This window comes from Camelina sativa, chromosome 16, assembly GCF_030686135.1.
Source record: "Camelina sativa cultivar CO46 ecotype springtype chromosome 16, ASM3068613v1".
In the NCBI taxonomy this organism is placed as follows: Eukaryota; Viridiplantae; Streptophyta; class Magnoliopsida; order Brassicales; family Brassicaceae; genus Camelina; species Camelina sativa.
In genome coordinates this window covers 25608056-25631640 of record NC_141895.1, presented here as the reverse complement: position 1 = coordinate 25631640, position 23585 = coordinate 25608056, and the positions used below count along the sequence as shown (strand labels likewise).

Here is a 23585-nt window from a genome sequence, read left to right as displayed (position 1 = left end):
GGTTAAATTAAACATGTGTATATGTTTGACGAAATTAATTACATTGAGAGGCAAAGATATGCAGAACGATCAGTTTTATTATTTTTCAAAAACTAGTTGCACAAGTTGTAAAACAGTTTTTATTTTTTTTTTAAATATAATTTAACATTACATTCAAAAAATATTATGGCCCAAGCAAGTATATTTAAAGTTGTAGCACAACAGGCAAGTGTTTAACGCATCTTTCAAGTTAATTTACCTTTGGAATATTATGCTTAAATGATCTGTTTATTGGCATTAGATGTGCATATTAAACGTACAATAAAGCTCATATATAAGGTAGAAGAGGATGCATGATGCATCACAGCAGCTAGAGTGGAACAAAGTGTTTCAACCAAAACCCTTAATTTATCTTCAAAGATGCATCCATGTGGTCGACAAACAATGATGCGACATACTCTGTGAATTTTCCTTTGGGCCGAGTGTACCCATCATCGGATCTGTAGGTAACATCCATCATTTTCCCACAGTTGATGGCTCGAGAAAGGATCTCGCGAGGGACTCCTTTATTTATCTTCAAGAACTCCGACTTCACCGACTTCTCCAGGTCTCTAACTAATTTATGAAAATCCGTATATGTTTCCTCTTCGGTAGCTCCGTGTTCCTTCATATAATAGTTGACTGCGTTTGCGATAAAACCTCTCCCCATGTCATCCTGTTCATACCATTCATGTTTACTTAGCTCAGAACAAGAATTATTTTGAAATGATATGAGTCATATATATGTACCTTGAAGCCAGTCTTGTCATTCATCAGACGACCCTTTGTTGCCAAATCATGAACGAGTTTTGGTCTAGAGTTTAGCCACTCATAACCTTGTTCCCTAGCCCTCGGTCCCAACCCGAGAAATCCCATTGCTAAAGTTGCATACATTGTGACCCCCACGCCCCCAACCTCCAAATATTCTTCAAATGTTGGCACCTTTTCTGTCTTTGCCCACTCTGCATAGTTAAGGTGGGATCGCTGGAGTATCTTGAACTGCATTATTAGGAGCACATGCGAATTTAAATAAAAATTCTATTTTTGCTTTACATAAATTAATTTTTACATTAATAGAATGTAATACATAAAAGAGTAAAAAAAAATGGGTTGTTCTATCAAAATGTGCAATTTACACTATATATGTATTACCTCTTTTAATGCACCTTCCACATTGAAGCTTCGTCCTTGTTCACAATCTTCAAAAACGTCCAAAGTAAACTTGAAGACGGTTTTCAGATAATCTGGCAGACTCTCCCCAAAATCTGGATCCCATCTGCACGTACATGCGTATTATTGGATATTAGTCTATTGAATGGTTTAAGTAAAATCAGAAATAGAATGTATTAATTACATCAACTTATATTGTGAGAGAAATAATAGGATTTATTAATTCTACTTCTTCAGTTCTTCTTCGTTTCATTGATGTTCGATCTCAACGACTAATACATATGAAGATGCATTTATTATTAAGTCATTAATTATGCTTACATATTACCTTTCGACGCAATCAAGAAGCTTTGCAACTTCAGGAACAGAACCGTATCTATCACACGTGTCATCGACAACGGTCAACAGCACCAATAACTTAGCCAATGTGATTCTACCAAATGAATATTGTGGCTCGAAATACATAATCACTCCATATAAATGGCACTCCACCATTCTGTCTCTAAAGTAAGGTGGGAGCTTAGATGTAAGATCTTGGTCATTCCACCATCTGCAAAACAATGTATAATTAGAGCGGTAGCTAGCTTGTTATTAATCCATGAAAACAATTGTCAGAAGCGACTGATATAGTAAGTAGAGTCTACTTGGTGAGAGTTTTCAGCTCGTGAATCCAGTGGAGTTGAAGGAACTTGAAATTGAGCTTGGCTAACTCGAGTAGGACTTTGTTGTGAACATCTTCTTGGCCATAGAACCAAATGTACTCGCTTGCGAATAATATTTCAGCATTGTGGTGCTGTGGCATGTAAAGCGCATTTTGTATAAGCCTAGAGATATGAGGCGGACACGTTCCACCTGCTAAATACTCCAAGTGGCTCGACGCAAAGCTCATCGCTTCGTCCAAAATATCCTCAGTGCTCGTACCCAATTGCGAGGCTTCATACAAACTTAGAAGACCTTTGACATCTTCTGTAAGACATTCTTCAAACTTCCCATCCTTCCCTTTAAATCTCTTAAACACGTCTGTTTACAAAATATACCATAAGTTGCATACAATTAATTAAAGGAGACAAGTAGTAGAATTGTTGAGCATTAATACGAAGCCTAGCTTGATACTCTTTACCTGAAGACAAGTTATATCCATATGTCCTGAAAACCCAAAACATGACTGAAACTGTGGACAAGTCAATTTCACCGGCCATATTGGTCTCTATCTTTCCGAAGCTGTGTTTCAGATTATCATCTATCTCATCTTCGAAGTGGTATGCCAGACCAAGTGCGACCAACTTATAGATTAGAAGAATCCTCTTCTTTGTCTCCTCCGCGTCTTGTGAATACATGAGCATCTTCCTTACGGTAGGCTTTAGTACGTTCATCTCTTTTGTAAGCGTATCCATATCCTATAAGAAACCAGCTTGTTACTATCTCCTGCACCAATCCTATTTATATATGTGTGTGTGTAATGAACTCACTGAGACATTGATGGGAAGATGAAGGAAATGATCACCCCAATGAGAAGGTGGAAACTTCTTAAACGTACGCGTACTTTCATGAAGCTCACACTCCCTAGTCTTCAAACAAAACTGCTTTGTATGCTTACGAGCAAATGATGTCAGTGGAAAGCGAGAGAGTTTGCTCACCACATTCGGAGAAAGAAGAGAGACTTGAGTTCCAAAAAGGGTGAAGGTTTCCATGGTAAATACTTTGTTGCTAGTGTCACACGTCAAAAGTTTAGCTACATTGTTGATAGAATCGGAGATATTTATATACATACAAAGTCTATGAACGACGTAGAGCATGTGACCACAGGTTTGTTTGGTGCAAAGTTCTTATTCGTATGTGCTTTAGGCCATCATTAAGGGCAAAACACTCTCCCTGTTTTAAGCCTAATTATATAATAAAAAAATGGAACAGTGAGCTTAGATCAAAAATATTGGTCTTGGTTCAGAACTGATCCACAACCCGTTCTAACATTCTTCCTCTCTTCTGATTGGTCGGAAAAAAAATGAGAAGGAAATATTTTCATTTCTCTCATTCCATTGAAATCGTGTCTAGGGTTTGTTTTTCTTTCGAAAACGGCGACAGCTTCGTTCTCGCCATAGTCGCCGCCGAAACTTTGTTTTCCGGCAATTGAAACACCAAAATCGAAAGGAGAGAAGCTAGTTCCGTCCTATTCTGTCCTTGTCTCCGTCGTGGAACTGTTTTAACTATGTTTTTTTTAACTATGTATCCGGATGTTTGTCCATCTTGTTTGTTGTCTAAGCGAATCTCCGATGTTTGAATCCATGTTTAACTATGTATGGTCTCTATGTTTTTAATGAATCCCATTTTGTTTGTTTAAGCGATGTTTAGAATGAATCTATGCTATATGTTTTTCATGAATGTGGATGTTTTATATTTGATTCAATGTTTAGATTATTTCACTATATCTTTATTCTAAGAACACCATAATTAGTTTTCCCATTTTTTTTACCTATGATCTTAACAACTGATCTAACATTATTTTCACTATATATTTAATCTAAGAACACAAAAAAAAGTTCTCCCATTAATGATGCCTTTAGACCTTATCTGTCAAATTGGTCAGAACGTTGTAGGATTAATTGCATTTCAACACCAAATATATATGTCTAAACTTATAATGAATATTTAATCGTAAATGTTATTTTACTTGTATAATAAATCAATAGAATATTTAAAAATTAACTTATAAATGTAATATATGCTAAAAATTTAAGTTATTGCATGGTTTTATTTATAGCATTATTTTCAACTAAAAATATTTTAATGCCAATAAAATTTGGTTTTGACATCTCGGAATTAGTTAATGAAAACATGAAGTTTCTTCTAATTTTTTTTTTTGATCGTTCTAATTTTTCAAAACAAATATCAACTAACTTTTTTGTGAAAAAAAAAAGTTAAGATAATATATTATGAAAAAATATTAAGCAATTGACTTATATATAGTTCCGGTGATATGTAAGATAAACTGCTTTTTCAGCTGTAACACATTGGTTTAAACACATATTGGAATTTATTCAAAAAAAAGATAAACGGTTTTTTTTTTTTGATAAAAAACATTAATAGAATTGAAGATAATCTGCTTTCGTTTCTGAGTTGTGTTTAAAACATACTATATTATAGAAGTTAAGATAATAGTAGGTCTAACCGTCTAAGTTTCGAGTTGTGTTTACAAACATATTATCAAACCAAACAAAATTACTATCACTCTTTAAAATGTAAATAGGCTAGATATGGGGACAAAAGATGGCCTAAGTTGATAATTTGATATCTATCTATCTATCTACCTACGTATCATCACATTCCCTTAGTCTAACCCATGAAGGAAAATAACCCTTGTTTCTTCAGTATACTGACGTAATCCGTTGGTAATTATTAATGACTTATCAACAGAAGTTTTATACCGACGGACAAAAACTTGTTTGTTTCCCGTCATTTGGAGCTGTTTCTGATGGAAAATAGACGAATATGCATATGTTAGTTATCTACCTACTTATCATCACATCTCCTAAATCTAACGAAGCTTCAAATTTTTCTAAAGAGGCAAATGACCCATGAGTAAATTCTCTATTTGATAATAGATACTGTTTGCTTGTGTAATGTGTTGGTTGCCATTATTTAAATAAAGATTCTTAGAGCATATTCATTGGTCATACTCACCGGTTACAAAAAAACAAACCATGGAGCTGACAGAAACACTGGTTAGCAAAAAGCAAGCATATTGGAGTGTTGTCTTGTGCGGACTGCTCCCAATCACGGGTTGTCTTTCTGGATTTTATTGTTGTCTTGTGCCGACTGCTCCCAATCACGGGTTCGCTGCATAACATAACATAAACAGTCAGACCACAGACTTACAAGGTAACCAAAACAAGAGGCAAATCAAGACTGTTTTAACTAAGTTTTGTACAATGTAACCGCAATGTTATATGAGGCCAACAACTAAAACCAAAACGTCCACAAAACACAATGTAAGACTTTCTGTTTCTTGTTTATAGTTTTGACAATTTAATTCCCTAAATTTTGTTCTAGCAAGCAATATCATTCAACCAACAACTAAATAAACAGCTTTAATGTTTAATAATCGTAAGCAAAAAGAAGCAAAGCTGAAGCTGAAATAGATACAAGTCTGAGGAATAACAAACCTTCGACTAAGAAACCCACTCCAATGGCTTCAGTCCCATCGAAACTTGACATTCGTAGTCTCCAATTTTCCCAATCATGTTTGGTGCAAAGTTCTTATTCGTACGTGCTTTAGACAAACCATGGAGCTGACAGAAACACGGGTTAGCAAAAAGCAAGCATATTGGAGTGTTGTCTAGTGCGGACTGCTCCCAATCACGGGTTGTCTTTCTGGATTTTATTGTTGTCTTGTGCGGACTGCTCCCAATCACGGGTTGTCTTTCTGAATTTTATTGTTGTCTTGTGCGGACTGCTCCCAATCACGGGCTGTCTTTCTGGATTTTATTGTTGTCTTGTGCCGACTGCTCCCAATCACGGGTTCGCTGCATAACATAACATAAACAGTCATACCACAGACTTACAAGGTAACCAAAACAAGAGGCGAATCAAGACTGTTTTAACTAAGTTTTGTACAATGTAACCGCAATGTTATATGAGGCCAACAACTAAAACCAAAACGTCCACAAAACACAATGTAAGACTTTCTGTTTCTTGTTTATAGTTTTGACAATTTAATTCCCTAAATTTTGTTCTAGCAAGCAATATTATTCAACCAACAACTAAATAAACAGCTTTAATGTTTAATAATCGTAAGCAAAAAGAAGCAAAGCTGAAGCTGAAATAGATACAAGTCTGAGGAATAACAAACCTTCGACTAAGAAACCCACTCCAATGGCTTCAGTCCCATCGAAACTTGACATTCGTAGTCTCCAATTTTCCCAATCATGTTTGGTGCAAAGTTCTTATTCGTACGTGCTTTAGACAAACCATGGAGCTGACAGAAACACGGGTTAGCAAAAAGCAAGCATATTGGAGTGTTGTCTTGTGCGGACTGCTCCCAATCACGGGTTGTCTTTCTGGATTTTATTGTTGTCTTGTGCGGACTGCTCCCAATCACGGGTTGTCTTTCTGAATTTTATTGTTGTCTTGTGCGGACTGCTCCCAATCACGGGTTGTCTTTCTGGATTTTATTGTTGTCTTGTGCCGACTGCTCCCAATCACGGGTTCGCTACATAACATAACATAAACAGTCATACCACAGACTTACAACGTAACCAAAACAAGAGGCGAATCAAGACTGTTTTAACTAAGTTTTGTACAATGTAACCGCAATGTTATATGAGGCCAACAACTAAAACCAAAACGTCCACAAAACACAATGTAAGACTTTCTGTTTCTTGTTTATAGTTTTGACAATTTAATTCCCTAAATTTTGTTCTAGCAAGCAATATTATTCAACCAACAACTAAATAAACAGCTTTAATGTTTAATAATCGTAAGCAAAAAGAAGCAAAGCTGAAGCTGAAATAGATACAAGTCTGAGGAATAACAAACCTTCGACTAAGAAACCCACTCCAATGGCTTCAGTCCCATCGAAACTTGACATTCGTAGTCTCCAATTTTCCCAATCATGTTTGGTGCAAAGTTCTTATTCGTACGTGCTTTAGACAAACCATGGAGCTGACAGAAACACGGGTTAGCAAAAAGCAAGCATATTGGAGTGTTGTCTTGTGCGGACTGCTCCCAATCACGGGTTGTCTTTCTGGATTTTATTGTTGTCTTGTGCGGACTGCTCCCAATCACGGTTTGTCTTTCTGGATTTTATTGTTGTCTTGTGCGGACTGCTCCCAATCACGGGTTGTCTTTCTGAATTTTATTGTTGTCTTGTGCGGACTGCTCCCAATCACGGGTTGTCTTTCTGGATTTTATTGTTGTCTTGTGCCGACTGCTCCCAATCACGGGTTCGCTACATAACATAACATAAACAGTCATACCACAGACTTACAAGGTAACCAAAACAAGAGGCGAATCAAGACTGTTTTAACTAAGTTTTGTACAATGTAACCGCAATGTTATATGAGGCCAACAACTAAAACCAAAACGTCCACAAAACACAATGTAAGACTTTCTGTTTCTTGTTTATAGTTTTGACAATTTAATTCCCTAAATTTTGTTCTAGCAAGCAATATTATTCAACCAACAACTAAATAAACAGCTTTAATGTTTAATAATCGTAAGCAAAAAGAAGCAAAGCTGAAGCTGAAATAGATACAAGTCTGGGGAATAACAAACCTTCGACTAAGAAACCCACTCCAATGGCTTCAGTCCCATCGAAACTTGACATTCGTAGTCTCCAATTCTCCAACTACAAGTCATTTTATAGCTCTCGCGGATCATCTAAAAATAAACCCGATAAACCTCTCAAAAACAATTCAAACATAGAAGCTCTGAAAATTACAAAATTGGATAAGTAATTTGAGTGAGGCTCACCAAAAGCTTTTGCTGCTGTAGACGTGGCCACCGCCATTGGAGCTCATTACTTCTGCTTTACAATCCCAATTTTCAATTTTTTTCCTCACAAATCAAAAGATTAATACCCAAAATTAGCTCCTCAAAACCCAGTTTACTCAAAATAGATTCTTGCAAAACAGATTCTACTCAAAACCTATTGAAACAAACAGATTCATATAGAAGCCCAGATGTATGCGGACTTGTAGGAACCAAAAATTATTCAGCAATTACTTTGATTGTGTCAACCAAATCAGCTTCTTACCTAACAGAGAAGAACTAAGAGGAATCAAATATCAAAAGAAGACGATGAGGAGACATAAATTTTTTTTGGAAATCGATGAGATCTTTGATTGGGTTGTGAATCAAGTTTTGGAAAATCTGTTTTGCCTTCAAATTTTCGTTTGTATCAAAATAAAAAAAAAAAATAAAAAAAAAAACAAAGGCAACCAATACAATTTTGACACGTAAAGGGTATGTGAGTGTCTAATTTGAGTTGTGCAGAGACACAAATTAGCAAAATATCACAAATAAACGTGGCAACAACAGACTAAGAGCAAGTTCAATGGTGGAGTGTTAAAAAAGGATTTTAAGTATGCTTTTAATTATAATAATTAGAAATAATGAAGTTAAAAACTTTTTAAAAAAACTGTAAAATGGTATGCTCCAATGGTAAGATCCTAATTTTGGGTTCTTAAATTTTTTAAAAAATTAATTTGAAAAGTAAAATATAAGTACAATTGGTTGGTTGAAATTTATAAGCATCTTTTTAAAACATAAATTATTGCATTTCATAAAATTTAAAGTTACATGATTTAAAAGCATATTAAAACAAGATTACACAAAAGTGAATGATAACTATCACATAAGAAAAAGCATTTTCAGCATGAACCATCACCAAGGCACCGAGGAATTTGCAAAAAAACAGTTCCTTTTTTTGCCGCATGAAGAATAGCAGATTGGTCATCTTGTGGAAATTTACGCATATACTTAAGCATCTCTAGTTGCTGCAAATAAGAACATTCAAATATACCTGTTCTTGCAACACAACAACAGTTGTTGTGCTCTCATTTTCTGTTCAAATCCATCTGGTCCTAGCTCAGCTTCTTCACATGCCATCTCCTCCCTACTAAGCTTTGAAAGTAGCCAGTCATATGTAGTAGTAAACTCTCATAAACTAATCTCGTAAGATGGTAAGGAGAGAGAGCTTACCTAGCGAGGAACTTGTAGAAACCAATCATCAACTCTTTATCATTTTCAGATGCAGAGTTCAGCTTTCCCAAGCACCCAATACCAAATCCCGGTTCTGTTTTTAACAGTAAAACCATTCACTTAGACACATGTAATGATGTAATGGTGTGCAAAACAAAGTCACCAACAACGACTAAAGAAGAAAACTATACCAATTCCCATCTCCAAGAATATCTCCTCTTGAATTGCAGTTGTTACCGCTACAGCTTCCTGCATCAAAATGATATATGTAAACTTCTATCAGTGATCAATCCCTCCAATAATCAATAGCCTTTTTAATGATCATCATCATCAACAAATTTCATATCTACTTAAGATTGGAGAATCCAACATGTGATATAGAAAGCTAAACCAAAATCTCAAATAACCACCACCCTAACTTAAAATGTGATAAGTCCCCCAAATTATATAATCTTATCCAATTTGAAAACGACATTGCTTTACCAACAACACTCTTTACATTACAGAGCAAGCATCAGTCAAAGGATAAATCACTCAATCAAACAATTACAAAGCAAGCATTACTCACCTTTTTATCCTCCACAACATCGGAGATTCGTTTCTTCACATCTTGCAACAATAAACCCATTTCCGATTCATTCCCGATTTGGGGTTTGCGTTTGAGGAACCAGATATCGTCGATGGTCACCGTCGTCGCTTGGATGGTGATAACGCCGGATTAGAAACCCATTTCCGATTCATGTATTTTCTCAATTCAACTTGAGAAGAAAATCTCACCGATTTTGTTGGGATCGGCTCCAAGGAAAAGAAAGAGAGAGGAACAAAAAAAAAAAAGCTTCGATGGATTTTTTTTTTTTTTTTTGTTATTTCCAGCAACCAATCAGAGACCAACACATATGAGATCCTTAATGATCCTAAAAATTCTTATCTTAGGATCGATTTTAACAATTATAATTTATTTTGATTTATTTTTAAGGTTAAGCATCTCTTTAAAATCACCGTTGAACTTGCTCTAACGCATAAGGATGCGTGAATCACTAAACCTCTGTAGAAACGATGGTTTAAAAATAAAAAAATAAAAAAAAATTGAACCTACAATAACACAGAAACCATTCACATAAGAACTAACGAAATTAAAGAGATTGATGACTGGAGTCAAAATTTATCATCAAACTAAGATCTAAAGGTGCTCTTTCTATAGCGTTCGAGTCTTTATAAGTATCCTTCATGATATCTCTTTTCACTCTTATCTCTTTTACTTTTGTACCTCGGTCTAATAATGTTGTTGCCGATGAGTTAGCTAAGATGGCCCGTAAACTCTGCCTCTTTCTGTGAGGGCTAAACTGGTTTCTATCTATCTATATGATCTCTGTTTTTTCAAAAGAAAAGATCGGCCGCTCATCCATATACGTTTTGATTTTCTGTGCTGATATGGGTTTGATCTTGATTACGAATCATGAGTTTCAACTTTGGCTACTGAGTTCTCGTGTAGTAATATGTTTGTGGATTTGACGTCTCTGGTCCAATGCATATATCTATGACAATGCATGCAGATTCGAGCTAGGATTAACATGTAAATTTACTTATCATACATCATAAAAGGTAATTCATTCACTAATATGCTCGTTGGAATGCCCTAACTGACTAGAATCTTGTGTACAATGGGTCGAGCTTTACACATAGCTAGCAATGGTGTGGCCGGACGCATCAAGGTCATGGGTTCTTCTCTACTGTCAACATATTCTTCTCCAATTCTCTGCCACTCAAAACACTGAACCATCGATCCAAGAGCCAAGCTCACTACCCGATGAGCTAGGCCAATGCCGGGCAAGCTCGTCGTCCAATCCCAAACGATAACAACTTTTGCTTTTGCTTTTCATTCTCGAACCTCTCTGGCTTGAACATTTCTGGGTCTTCCCATATAGACGGGTCTCTATGCATGGCCCATATGTTCACCAATAACATCGAACCACGTGGAACGTCGTATCCTGCCAACATGCAATCATCTGACGGCATATGTGGATCAAGTGTTGGAGCTACCGGGTAAAAACGTAGGGTCTCCAACACAATCATTTGTAGATAAGGGAGATTTATAGTATCCGGTTCATCTATTAACCGGTCAAAACCGATTTTCGTATCGATTTCCGCCCTAACTTTCTTTAATACTTCTGGATGGTTCAACAAATTCAACATGGCCCATTCTAAAGTCCATGCAATTGTTTCAGATCCAGCAAATATCATAACCTGTAAATTCAAAATCAATTATCAGCCTTTTGATTAGTGTTACTAAAGATAGTATATGGATTACACAATACTTACAAGTATGAGTCCTTTAAGAGTGACATCTGTATAATAATCAGGCTGAGTTTCTTGGAGAGTAAGCAAGTGATCTACCATAGTGGTACCCTTTTCTTTAACTGAACGAATCTCATCCACCAGACCCTGTAAAAAATTATCAAGCCGAGTCGCTAACTTTTTGATGCGTTTCTCAAAATATGTGATCCAACGTAAGATTGGCAAATAATCGGCTGCATTCCCGGCACCAGCGCTAGACATAATCTCGTCAATTAGGTATCTCACTTGCTGCGCAACTTCGTCTTGCTCTGTGCCCTCACCATAAAATCGTTTCCCGGCTACCATTCTAAATATGTTATTGATAGTCAACTCAAAAAGCAAATGTCTCATCTCAACCTTTGCAAACCCCTGATTATAGTCACATAAACAAATTATCAACTCTCACATTTTCATTTTCATACTTCTCAATCTTTTTTTTGAATAAATTACAAAAACCGAACCAAACCAAACCAAACCAAATTAAAAAATCGATTCTGAAACCAAACTAAATAGTCACACCTGAATGCATGGTTAATAAACTCTCTTATATGAATTATCCGAACTGAATCGGAACCGAGAACTGGTTGGTATCTATACCCTAAAATATATATACCAAAAATATTATTGATTATATTTAGTTAGAAATAATGAAATATATACCCAAAAATACGAAAATAATAAAAATAACCTAATTAAATATCCAAAAATCTTTAGTCATATTTCAAAATCATACAACTTGGGTAAAAAATAACAAACTTTTATTGAAATTGAACCATCTTTTTCCCTACACCTATCCGAACCTGACTACACCTATCTGAACCGAATCCAAACCAAACTGATCCGAACGGAGACTAACCCGACATTCGCCGACCCGAATGCCCAGCTCTTAAGACTTTAAGACTCTTGTGTATAAACATTTTTTGCAGTGTGCACATGCAAATTGCCAAGTTTAGACTTTAGACCCATGTGATGATATAGTGGGCAGTACTAAATCACTAGGTTATCAACTTAATTATCTAGCTATATATATGTAATGTTCTGGTATGTAAAAGCTTACATACATGTTGCGAATTTTTGGAGAGACGTAGTAACAAGTGTCGGATCTCATCCTTACGGACAGATAAGAAGCTGTTGAGCTTATTTGACGCGAAGATCTCTAGGGTGCAGATGCGGCGCAGGTTTCGCCAGTGGTCACCATAAGGCGCACTAGTCATAGTGGTGGAGTTATACTCAATATGTTTCCTTACAATGAACTCTGGCCTATTGGCCAAAACAATGTCGTTTTTCGTAAAGCATTCTTCAGCAATGGAGTAGGAAGAGACGACTACCATAAGACGGTTTCCGAGGCGGAGGCAGAAAATTGGGGCACCACCTATGGATTGAGAGAAAGAGAGCAATGTGCGGTGAAGCGGCATCTTCAGGAGGTGAAGGTGTCCAATCAACGGCAGTGGCCTAGCCGGACTTGGTGGTAGGTTGAACTTGCTTTGACTTTTGCCAAACAAAAGTTTAAAAGAAATGAAAACGAAGAAGGCGAGAGACAACATTAGGAAATGGCTTTCCATTAGATCAATGAATTTGTTTGTGTTGAAAATTTGAAATGAACACGAGACTTAAAAGTTATAGCTTAATTTGTAACGTAAGCGAGAGAGTTTACGTGGAGCAGGATGATGAAAAAAAGATGTTTATTTTGGAGTTGTCATGGAACTAATCCCACCCGTCATTAAAGATATCTTCACGTCTCATGCAATTGAACACTTGTAATACATCAACATTGATAAGAAATTGGGGTTCCCCCAGTACAACTGTACAAGTAGCATAGCCTGCAGGTAAGTTATAGAAAATAAGCAACACAAAACAAATGGACATAATAAAACAAAGAAATGAGAGGTTAAATTGAGAATCTTACGGACAAAAGGATGAGCTCTACACATCGATCGCTAGCAGAAACGTTTTGAACTTGATTGCGTTTTCAGAGACAAAACATAATTTTTAAAGTAAAATTTTAAACATGATGTCAAATGCTCTATCATAATATATTGTTTTCAATTTTTAAATACTTTAAACATAATTATGCGAAAAATTAAATGTCATATCAACCAAAAAAATTCAAACTATAAGAAATTTTCATATAACACACCAAATTAAGTCTTCTTTCAACCTTTCACAAAACCAAAATGATTTACCGAAAATACTCACCATAACAATTTGGGACAAAAATACTCATGTTATAGAATTGTTTTGGTTTAGTTTTTTCTCCGAACAAAACGACAATGACAAAAAGGTAGTTACATATTATTTATTTTACTTTAATATATATATGCATGGTAATAAATGACAATAACAAACGTATATGTATATATATTTAATATCAGAATGTCATGTTTAGGAGAGAAGAAACAAAGAACACGAAAATGAAAAACTTGTTTCCAGTAAGAATTAATCGTGGGGTTCGTTATTGAATAAAAAGATTAGACTTTATTTGAATGAGAGATTTTTGGCAAGTTTGAACAAGTGAGAGATACGCGGCGAATAGATTATTTCGGATTTAAGATGAGAGTACCGCGGCGAGAAAAAGGAGACAACGATTTTGGCATCGGAATATTAGAATTGTCTGACCCAAGTCTTGGTATTTAGGATAAGTTATCTCGGTGAGAAAACTTTTGGCGTGAATCTTGGTAGATTCCATCAAGAAGAATTTCGGTTGGCCAGTCCAAATTTGTAAACATTTATGAAATAAGCATGATGCAGCATAGATTAAGTTTGGTTCAAAGATTCGTGGTTGGGCAATACAAAAGAAAAGATGAAATTCTTAATTTAAGAAAAAACATATTTTTAGTTACCATAATAAATAATTTAATTATTCTGTGTGGTGATTGTTTTTCGTCATCTATTATGATAGCGCAAACAAGAAAAATAGTTCTAAAGTTGGTAAATGTTTTTTTTTTTTGTGGCTATTAATGTTAGTGATTTTTTCTCAACGTATTAAAATACTACCAAAAAAAAATACTACCCATTAACACATTAAAGATTAAAAATATGATTTTTCCGAATAAAACATTATTCTAAAAATAAAATAAAAAGCTTTTGAGTAATTACGTGAACACATGTAAAGAGTACATGTTTTTTTAGTAATTTCCCCAAAAGACAGAGAAAAGGAGTTACACTTCAAGCAAAAACATCAAGAATCTTATGGACAATGGGACTAGCTTTACACATGGCTACCAACGGTGTCGCAGGACGCATCAAGGCCACGGTTTCTTCTTCTCTACTGTCAACATAATCTTCTCCAATTCTCTGCCATTCGAAACACTGAACCATCGACCCAAGAGCCAAGCTCACTAGCCGATGAGCTAGGCCAACCCCGGGACAAGCTCGTCGTCCAATCCCAAACGACAACAACTTTTGAGTTTGCTTTTCATTTTCGAACCTCTCTGGCTTGAACATTTCTGGGTCTTCCCATATAGACGGGTCTCTATGCATGGCCCATATGTTCACCAATAACATCGAACCACGTGGAACGTCGTATCCTGCCAACATGCAATCCTCTGACGGCATATGTGGAACAAGTGTTGGAGCTGCCGGGTGAAGGCGTAGGGTCTCCAACACAATCCATTGGAGATAAGGGAGATTTACAGTATCAGATTCATCTATTAACCGGTCAAAACCGATTTTCGTATCAATTTCCGCCCTAGCTTTCTTTAAAACTTCTGGATTGTTCAACAAATTCATCATGGCCCATTCCAAAGTCCATGCTATTGTTTCAGATCCAGCGATTATCATAACCTTTAAATTCAAAATCGATTATCAGCCATTTGATTAGTGTTCTAGAATATAATAAATGGATAACTAAATACTTACAACTATGAGTCCTTTAAGAGTGACGTCTGTATAATAATCAGGCTGAGTTTCTTGGAGAGAAAGCAAGTGATCTATCATCGTGGTACCCTTTTCTTTATCCGCACGTTTCTCATCCACCAGACTCTGCAAAAACTTATCGAGCCGACTCGCTAACTTCTTGATGTGTTTCTCAAAATCTGTGATCCAACGCAAGATTGGTAAATAATCGGCTGCATTTCCGGCGCCAGCGATGGACACAATCTCGTCCATCAGCTGTCTCACTTGCTGAGTAACTTCATCTTTCTCTGTGCCCTCACCATAAAATCGTTTCCCGGCTACCATTCTAAAAACGTTATTGATAGTCAACTCAAAAAGCAAATGTCTCATCTCCACCTTCGCAAACCCCTGATTATAGTCATATAAACAAATGATCAACTCTCACATTTCCACATTCATACTTCTCAATCTTTATTTTGGGTAAGGTTCCCGGGTTTAGACCCATGCATGTAGTGATAGTAAGGTTCATACTTCTCAAACTTAACTACAAATGACTAGGTTCTATATATATATATATATATATAACGTTAAGATATGTAGAAGCTCACATACATGTTGCGAGTTTTTGGAGAGACGTAGTAACAAATGTCGGACCTCATCCTTACGGACAGATAAGAAGCCGTTGAGCTTATGAGACGCGAATATCTCCACGGCGCCAATGCGGCGCAGGTTTCGCCAGTGGTCACCATAAGGCGCACTAGTCATAGTGGTGGAGTTGTACTCAATATGTTTCCCGAGAATTAAGTCTGGCCTATTGGCGAAAACAATGTCGTTTTTTGTAAAGCATTCTTCAGCAATGGAGTAGGAAGTGACGACAACCGTGAGACGGTTTCCGAGGCGGAGGCAGAAAATTGGGGCGCCACCTAGGGATTGAGAGAAAGAGACGAATGTGCGGTGAAGTGGCATCTTCAGGAGGTGAAGGTGTCCAATCAACGGCAGTGGCCTAGCCGGACTTGGTGGTAGGTTGAACTTGCTATGCCTTTTACCAAACAAAAGTTTAAATGAAATGAAAACGAAGAAGTCGAGAGATAAAACTAGGATATGGGTTTCCATTGGAGGAACGAATTTGTCTGTGCTGAAATGACCACGGGAGTTAGAAGTTATAGCTTAGTTTATAACGTAAGCGAGAGTTCACGTGGAGCATGATGATGAAAATAAGATGTTCAAATTTTGGTCCTGTCATGGAATTATCCCACCCGTCACTAAAGATATGTTCAGGTCTCATGCAATCAAACACTTGTAATATATCAACATTAACAGACGATATATATATATATATATATATATATATATCAACATTGAATTTCCTAATAAGAATTATAAATTAATTATATATCAACTACAGAGAAATATATGCTGCTAAAATTTATTTTAGGAAATATTAATTTTACTAAACAAAACTTTAACGATTAACCCTCTTAATCTAGTATTTTAGAAAAATTTAAATAATTTATTTTCATACGGTATGGTACAAAAGCATTGCATATAAAAAATTAACCCTCTTAAGCTAGAACAGAATTCTAGTAATTATTTCTATACCATATAGGTCAAAAGTATATTGCATAATATTCATACCAAACATCTCTTAGTGTCACAGTAACTTAAAGACCATGCTTCATGTGAAGAATAATAGAAGGAACTGGCTCGATCTTGTGTCCTTCAACGACCTTTATATCATAGTTTTGTATAATTTTCACAGCCGTTATCTTCATCTGTGTCATAGCCACTTCTTTCCCCAAACAAGTCCTTGGACCGGCATTGAATGATAAGAACTTAAAAGAAGGCCCGTGTATCAACCATCCGTTCTCCGAAACCCATCTCTCTGGTTTAAATTCTGATGCATCTTCTCCCCAAACTGATTTCATTCTCCCTAATGAGTAAAGACAGAACACAATCTTTGAGCTCGCATCGACTTTGTGTCCGCTCGGAAGGACGTCCGATTTTGTAGGAGACTTGTGCTGAAATGGAACGGGTGGATATAGCCTGAAGGCTTCACACAACGCGCCATGTAGATACACCAACTTGTTTAGCTCCTGGGGATTGAATGAATCAAAGTCACAACCACTGGTTCTTGGAGACAGTTTTGTGTTGATTTCTTGACGAATCTTGGTTAATTATCACTTCTGAGTTCTTGGAGAGAAGCCAGAAGAACCAAGTGAGAGCAGAGCCAGTGGTGTCTCTACCAGCTAACATGAAGCTTAAAATCATATCTCTAAGGAACTTTTCATCACTAGGATTCAACAACTTGTACTTGCTCGTATCCACGTTCATGTGAGACATCAACAAATCTTTAGAAGAAGAGTCAGTGTTAATAACCCCACGGGATATTTCATCTCTCTTAGAAGCTATGCACTTAGAGCAAACTCGGTCAAAATTCGAGTGAGCCTTTTTCATCTTCAACTCATCTCCAAACCCAATCCATCTTTGCATCTTCCAAACTATCTCGGGCTTGACATGTCTGAAGAAGCTGGATCAACCCCGGTTGTTAAAACAAACGACTAGTTTGTTTTAAGTAAATCTGTGGAACACATCTTGTAAGTCAACGACTAGTTTCTTCTCAGCAACGCAATCAAGAAGTGGGACAAGCCCTTTCTCTAGCTTATCATGCTTGTTCTTATCGTAAACCTTTGAAAATCTGGATGACTCATCATGCCTTCAGCTGATTTCCTTAGATCTTTCCATAACTCTGAATCCGCGTTGAAAATCCCATCCCCCAAAAGATCGAATAGCTTCCTGAACTCGGATCCTTTTGGGTAATTCGCGAAGTTTGAGCTCATGATGTAATGGATATTGGCCGGATCAACGGTGGCCAACATGTCGAGGCCCCCAAAGCACGGGCCTTTGAAAAGATAAGTTAAGTTTGAGGCCTCGAGAACCTCGGTTGCATAGTCGTAAATACGAGGGATCTCGACGAGTAAACCCGGAAGCCTACCGAGTATCGGCCAGTCCGTCATAAAGGAACGGTGAGGTTTCTTGCTAATCAAGAAATATCCGGAAATGAAGAAGAAAAAAAGGAAATAAATTGAGGCTTCAAGGATTGCTTGGTTGCTTTGATCTTCCGGGATTGGTTACAGATACAACGTTTTATAAAACGGTGCTTTCTTAATGTACTAGTGAAAGCAAAAGAAGATATATACAATCAACAAAATAAGAAAGATCAAAGGAACACTTTCTAAGACGAAGACTCGAACTTCTTCTAAGTTCTATCAAGCCTTCCTTCTATCTCTGTCGGCTATGTAAAAACACTAACGTGATAGAGGTTGCCCAAAACAGGAAAAAAAAAAAAAACAAAAACAAAAACAAAAATGCCTTTTCTCAAGAAATGGAAAAAAATAAATAAACTTGAAACAGAAAACGCAACACCCACCGAAACAGGCCAATTCAAGTATTCAACATTTTTTTCTGTTTCTAATAAATAAGCCTTTTTTATAGGTTTACTCTTGAAGACAATGTTATATTAGCTTATTTTCAGCCCAGGGAAGAAAATTGAGGCCCGCGTCTCAACAGAGTTCATGTTATAGTATCAAGTTTTTTCTCAGATTAACTCCTATTACGGTTTTTGGATTACTCAGATTAGGCATTCCTTATTTATTCAAGAAAAAACCAACATATATATATTTATATATATACTTCCATTATATTTTATATGATGTTTTAGATATGTATGTTTTGTTTCAATTTCGGTGTAAAGTACACAAATATTTGTTTGTGACATTTGAGAAGAAAAAAAAAATTATAATCAAGTTGATTAAGTAAGTTTTTAATTTAAAAAAAAAGGAAAAAGATAGAGACAAAACCTATAAAGGAGAGAAAAAAAGTGAGTGCAATATTGCAATACGAAGGAACATATTAATTGCGTTTTGAATCCAAAGCTAAAAGCTACGCATAATCTCTGTGTCCCTTTCCAACCATAGCCATGTGACGTTTCGATCAACTTCTCTAAAAATTTATCCTCCCTCTTTTTTTTTTTTATGCATTCGTAATCGAATAGTATGGTATTTGTAAGAGTTTAGGTCCTAAACGGCGACATAAATGTGAATCTCAATTTAAAAATACACTATTATAGATATATGTTACTCTCACTTGATTGGAGTTGAAAACGAGTGTACATTAAACACATGTGTAGAAACATAAACACACGTGTAGAATAAGTGACCAACAAATAATTGACACTGAAACAAGACGTCTCTCATAAAAGTATATGTAGAGACATCATTGTTATCGGGTCATTCCCTCCCGACAACGAAAACGACTTAACAGATAAATGCTTCTGCCAAATTCAGCCGTAATATTCACCGAACTCAGTCTATATTTTTATTATTCTACTAATTGTTACATCGTATACACAATAATTACAAATCTTTCCAGTCCTAATTTTAGTTTGAGGCATAACAAATAAATTACTAGACCACATGAGAAAGGCAGTAAATTAGTTAGAGCAAAAAGTAATAATACAAAGTTATAACTGGATTTTTATTTACATTTCACAAACCTACACATGTACATATGGTGATTTTAAAAAATATTAAATGACCATTATGTCGATTTAATGGTGATTTTAAAACTTTTTGTAATAACTATCAAATTTTAAATGATTTTGTTTCAGCATTTGAGTACATAAATCCCATTTTTCGTTTATAAAATAAGAAAATGTTTGTTTAACATTTTTCCTGCCTATTTTTTTTTGTTGCAAATGGTAGGTCATCATATTTTGCACGTATATAATTATAATTTTATTTGAATGGAAACAGGAAATGTATTAGTCAAACATCACAAAAAAAAAAACAAAAAACAAAAAATAAATGTTATGGATCATAGTTTGTAAACTATATATATAAAAAAAATCAATCTACATTTCATATTAATTTAGTCGTAATGTAATTATTGAAAATATAGATTCCATGTCACGGACCTATTGAAAAATGTCTCCTCGTATAAAATAATACGGTTTAAATTAAAATTTAAACGATTTGATTAAAACCTACCATCATGTTTTTCAATGTTAGGACTTTTCGCGGATAGACTATATTATTAATCAATACACAGACTTGAACCAACCTTATCTTAAAGTGGTTTCGTTTACGTATTTAAGTGTTTGCGAAGTGCTACAATGTAAAGTTAGGTATACCGCATACGTATATGTCGTGGTCCTCATGGAAATGAAAATATCTAGTATATATACAGCAATAACTCACATCTTCGAGTGTTGTAGCCGACCGACAATGTTATATTAGACAAAGCCAAAACTAAACCGAATTAAAAACAAATCAAATACTGAAAAAATTGGTAAACACAAGAGTTTCTTACTTCACAACAAATTTAATGTAATTTCATGATAGAAAAACAAATCGACTCTACTAAATCCTTAAAAAAAACATCGCTAAGAATTTTTTATTTCGAAAAACATTGGTTATTTAGCTTAAGCATTCCGAATTGGTATTAACCGTCTTTGAAAAAAAAAAGAAAAAAAAAAACATTGCATCACATGCTAATCTATGTACATAGACAACTTGACCTAGTGGCTGATGGATAATTTGGCCAACTCCAGGAACAAAAACAAAAAGAAAAGAAAAAGGAAACAGACACATTGTACAAAGACTTTTTAAACACACGATCATTAATTGTTTTTGCTTGTTAATACAAACCCACATAAAAGTTTATTTTCGTTAAAACGGACACATATTAAAGTATCTTTTTGTCAATACGAAGTTACGAACATGTACACATTAAATTTTTATTTTAACAATACGATAACACATTACATGTTTTTCTCTTACACATTGACGTAGTTCCACAAATTAGGTTGTTTTGGTTAGCATTGACAAAATATACACAAGTAAAAGCAATTTTCTGATATTCCTGGTCAGTGATTTACGATTCTCTATATGGATCCAAATTAGGGTTTCGGGTTTGTTTATGGTGAATTAAATAAGAATTCCTGGTTATATAACACAAGCACACATGGTTAAAACACAAAACAAAAAACAAAAAAGCAAGCACACGTCAAAGTTCACATCGAGAAAAAAAGAAAAGAAAAGGAGATCCGTAATGGAAAGACAATAGTAACGAAAGAACAATGACAGTGTTTGCCTATAAACTCATCATGCTCTGTCTTGTCTTGTCTATTACAATGTTCAGTCTTTTTTCTGCATATGCAAAGCTAAAAACGATAGTTGTCTTTAAATATAAAAAGGGTCCCCAAAATCGTAAAATTTGAAATTGAAATTCTCCTAAACTTGGAAATTCTTACTGGCAAATCAATACAAAGTGTGTATTTGTGTGTTTTTGTACTTGTAGGACCGATGATTGCATTTTTTACTTGTATATATCTTCGTATATACTTTAGTAATGAAAATTAGGATTAATAGTTTCTTCGTATAATATGGGCAGATTAGGACGGAGCCCTTGAAGAACTACGAAGAGGTTGAAATTTATGTTTCACGATCTTTTATACGGAATATTTCACGAAAATTCATGAAAAATAAATTTAATTTCGTTGTTTTGTAAAAAATAAGTTCCGGAAACACAATAAAGTGAAACGATAGAGCATGCAAGGGGTAAGGGTCTGATGTTCATTCCACGTAGTGCTTCTAAACAAAGGAATATAAAGTACGTATAATTGTTTTTGTAAATTAAATTTTGACCCGAGTTCATCTTTTTTTTCACCGGTTAGAAATAATGAGGAGGATAACAGTAAAAACAAGATTTTTCATGTTTTTTTTAACTGATCATGAGGAAAATATTTTTCGGTAGAGTGATATTATTTCTTTCCCTCCTAGTTTTACTTTTTTAGTCTCATTTTTTTACCATTTACACCCAAAACATTTTGTTTGATAAAAGACTAAAATTCAAGTGAATTTAGAAACAGGGCCGTATGTCTTGCGCACGGAGATATAAAGTACCAATAATGATCTTAGAGACTATTATTGACAAGAAGTCAACAAACATTAAACGTGCTCTTGTCTAGTACTAATAGTCTATTAATACTAGTATTATTTTTTCTAGCTAATAAGTAATAAATAATGTCAATAACACTGAGATAAGTTTACCGATCATCAAATGAAATAGAAAGGCAAAAGATGTTGTAGTTCTTTTTGAATGGTCTATTATCTCCAATTTTTTGAACGAGTTCATCAGTTCATTTCGTGCTCAATTTTGCTTTTTCCTTTTTTTTTGCATCTCTTTAAATATTTGAGTTTATTATTGTTTAGCTTGGATCAACCATTATTATATATGCGGATGTTGTTCTTGTTGTAAATTCGTCTCTTTCATATAGATTGGACAACCAATCAATGTCTTTTTTTTTTAAATTGAATTATGTGGTTGACAAAAAAAGACATAGAAAAACTTCTTAACTCTGTGAATATACTATAGGTTTTACGTGGATTTCATCTGGAATATAAAAAAGATAGTCAGAACGTATAGTAATTTTAAACCTTATTTGGCCGTAAACAATTACAGAAGGAAAACCATCGGTTAGACATTCTTGTAGTTTGGTTATATAGCTTGTTACCAATTAATTTGTGTATAAATGGTATGCATATCGTACATAGTTTGTTTTATCATTTTGTTATTGATTAATTTGTGTATAAATGGAATGCATATGGTACATAGTTTGTTTTATCATTTTGAATCTGTCCCTCGAACCGGCGATCTCTAGGCTTTGCCAAAAGTCTTTACCAGTTGAGTTATCGACTCTTGGTAAATTGTTAGTATTTCACATAATACCATTTTAGTTTCGAGTAATGAGTTTAATTGTTTGTATATTCTTTATGCTCTATACTGTTCTAAAGTGAACTCAATTTTGTGTGTACTACCTTATCGATACTTGGAATATGTTAGTCTAGACCAAGAAAAGTAGAAACGAATATCATACCTACTCAAGGAAAATAACAAGAAAGTGGGAAGAAATAACTATTTAAATTAACCTATGCAATACTAAGGAATAGTGATTAATATTGACATTTTAGAAAACATTGAAATGGTCCAAATGTTTCCCATAAATGTCTAATCAAAGAGATAAGGCATGAATCGTGCCATCAGTCACTTCCTCAAATTTTCTTCTTTCTTTCATTAGGTCATATTCATGAATACATATCCTCTTTTTATTATCATCATATATATCAATAATAATTGATATTCTTTTAAGGCCCACATGTTAACTGATCGGCTTGACTGCTTGAGTATAACCTTCGAATACATGCTTTATAAAAAAGATACAATATTTGATACATAATTTATAGTATTGCAATGAAAACTTTCATACTTTTTTTTTTTGTTACAAGGCATAAGAATATCATACTTAAACAAATAAAATTGTGGATTTTTTCATATAAAGCAAAATGGATAAAAGTATGTACGTTTAGTTGTTTCTATACGATTGGAATAATTATTTAAACATTGTAAAATGCTTTTTTTTTTGTTATATGAATAATTCACCTCTTGCTGCCCCCAAAAGAAAAAAGAAAAGA

At 34.9% G+C, this 23585-nt stretch overlaps 3 protein-coding genes and 2 pseudogenes across 14 annotated transcripts; all 5 read right to left on the bottom strand.

The window, feature by feature from the left end:
* Positions 1–248: 248 nt before the first annotated feature.
* LOC104751958 (putative terpenoid synthase 5) lies at positions 249–2919 on the bottom strand. The gene is made up of 7 exons (XM_010474020.3): positions 2658–2919; positions 2309–2585; positions 1833–2208; positions 1517–1738; positions 1171–1294; positions 769–1017; positions 249–694 (listed from the first exon to the last, which is right to left on the bottom strand). Exons 1-7 carry the CDS (start codon positions 2877–2879, stop codon positions 383–385), a joined length of 1782 nt encoding a protein of 593 aa, XP_010472322.2. The 5' UTR covers positions 2880–2919; the 3' UTR covers positions 249–382.
* A 1842-nt stretch (positions 2920–4761) lies between these two features.
* LOC104751957 (uncharacterized) lies at positions 4762–9812 on the bottom strand. Of its 11 annotated transcripts, none has more exons than XM_087493006.1 (10): positions 9455–9802; positions 9078–9135; positions 8887–8980; positions 8708–8808; positions 7657–7740; positions 7459–7563; positions 6721–7132; positions 6035–6394; positions 5349–5708; positions 4762–5022 (listed from the first exon to the last, which is right to left on the bottom strand). In XM_087493006.1, exons 1-4 carry the CDS (start codon positions 9512–9514, stop codon positions 8769–8771), a joined length of 252 nt encoding a protein of 83 aa, XP_087349132.1. In that variant the 5' UTR covers positions 9515–9802; the 3' UTR covers positions 4762–5022; positions 5349–5708; positions 6035–6394; positions 6721–7132; positions 7459–7563; positions 7657–7740; positions 8708–8768. The 11 variants fall into 11 exon arrangements, with proteins under 11 accessions (XP_087349132.1, XP_087349125.1, XP_087349127.1 ...); XM_087492999.1 differs by having other exon boundaries at positions 8708–8803; XM_087493001.1 differs by having other exon boundaries at positions 8708–8800.
* Positions 9813–10452: 640 nt separating this feature from the next.
* Positions 10453–12909, bottom strand: LOC104751955 (cytochrome P450 81D11-like; annotated as a pseudogene). The gene is made up of 3 exons (XR_015583717.1): positions 12282–12909; positions 11206–11589; positions 10453–11130 (listed from the first exon to the last, which is right to left on the bottom strand). The product of XR_015583717.1 is annotated as a cytochrome P450 81D11-like (transcript).
* Positions 12910–14246: 1337 nt separating this feature from the next.
* On the bottom strand, positions 14247–16298 carry LOC104751954 (cytochrome P450 81D11-like). The gene is made up of 3 exons (XM_010474016.3): positions 15667–16298; positions 15079–15462; positions 14247–15003 (listed from the first exon to the last, which is right to left on the bottom strand). The coding sequence occupies exons 1-3, from the start codon at positions 16165–16167 to the stop codon at positions 14386–14388; spliced, it is 1503 nt and encodes a 500-aa protein (XP_010472318.2). The 5' UTR covers positions 16168–16298; the 3' UTR covers positions 14247–14385.
* Positions 16299–16695: 397 nt separating this feature from the next.
* LOC104753941 (alkane hydroxylase MAH1 pseudogene) lies at positions 16696–18179 on the bottom strand (annotated as a pseudogene).
* Between the last annotated feature and the right edge of the window lie 5406 nt (positions 18180–23585).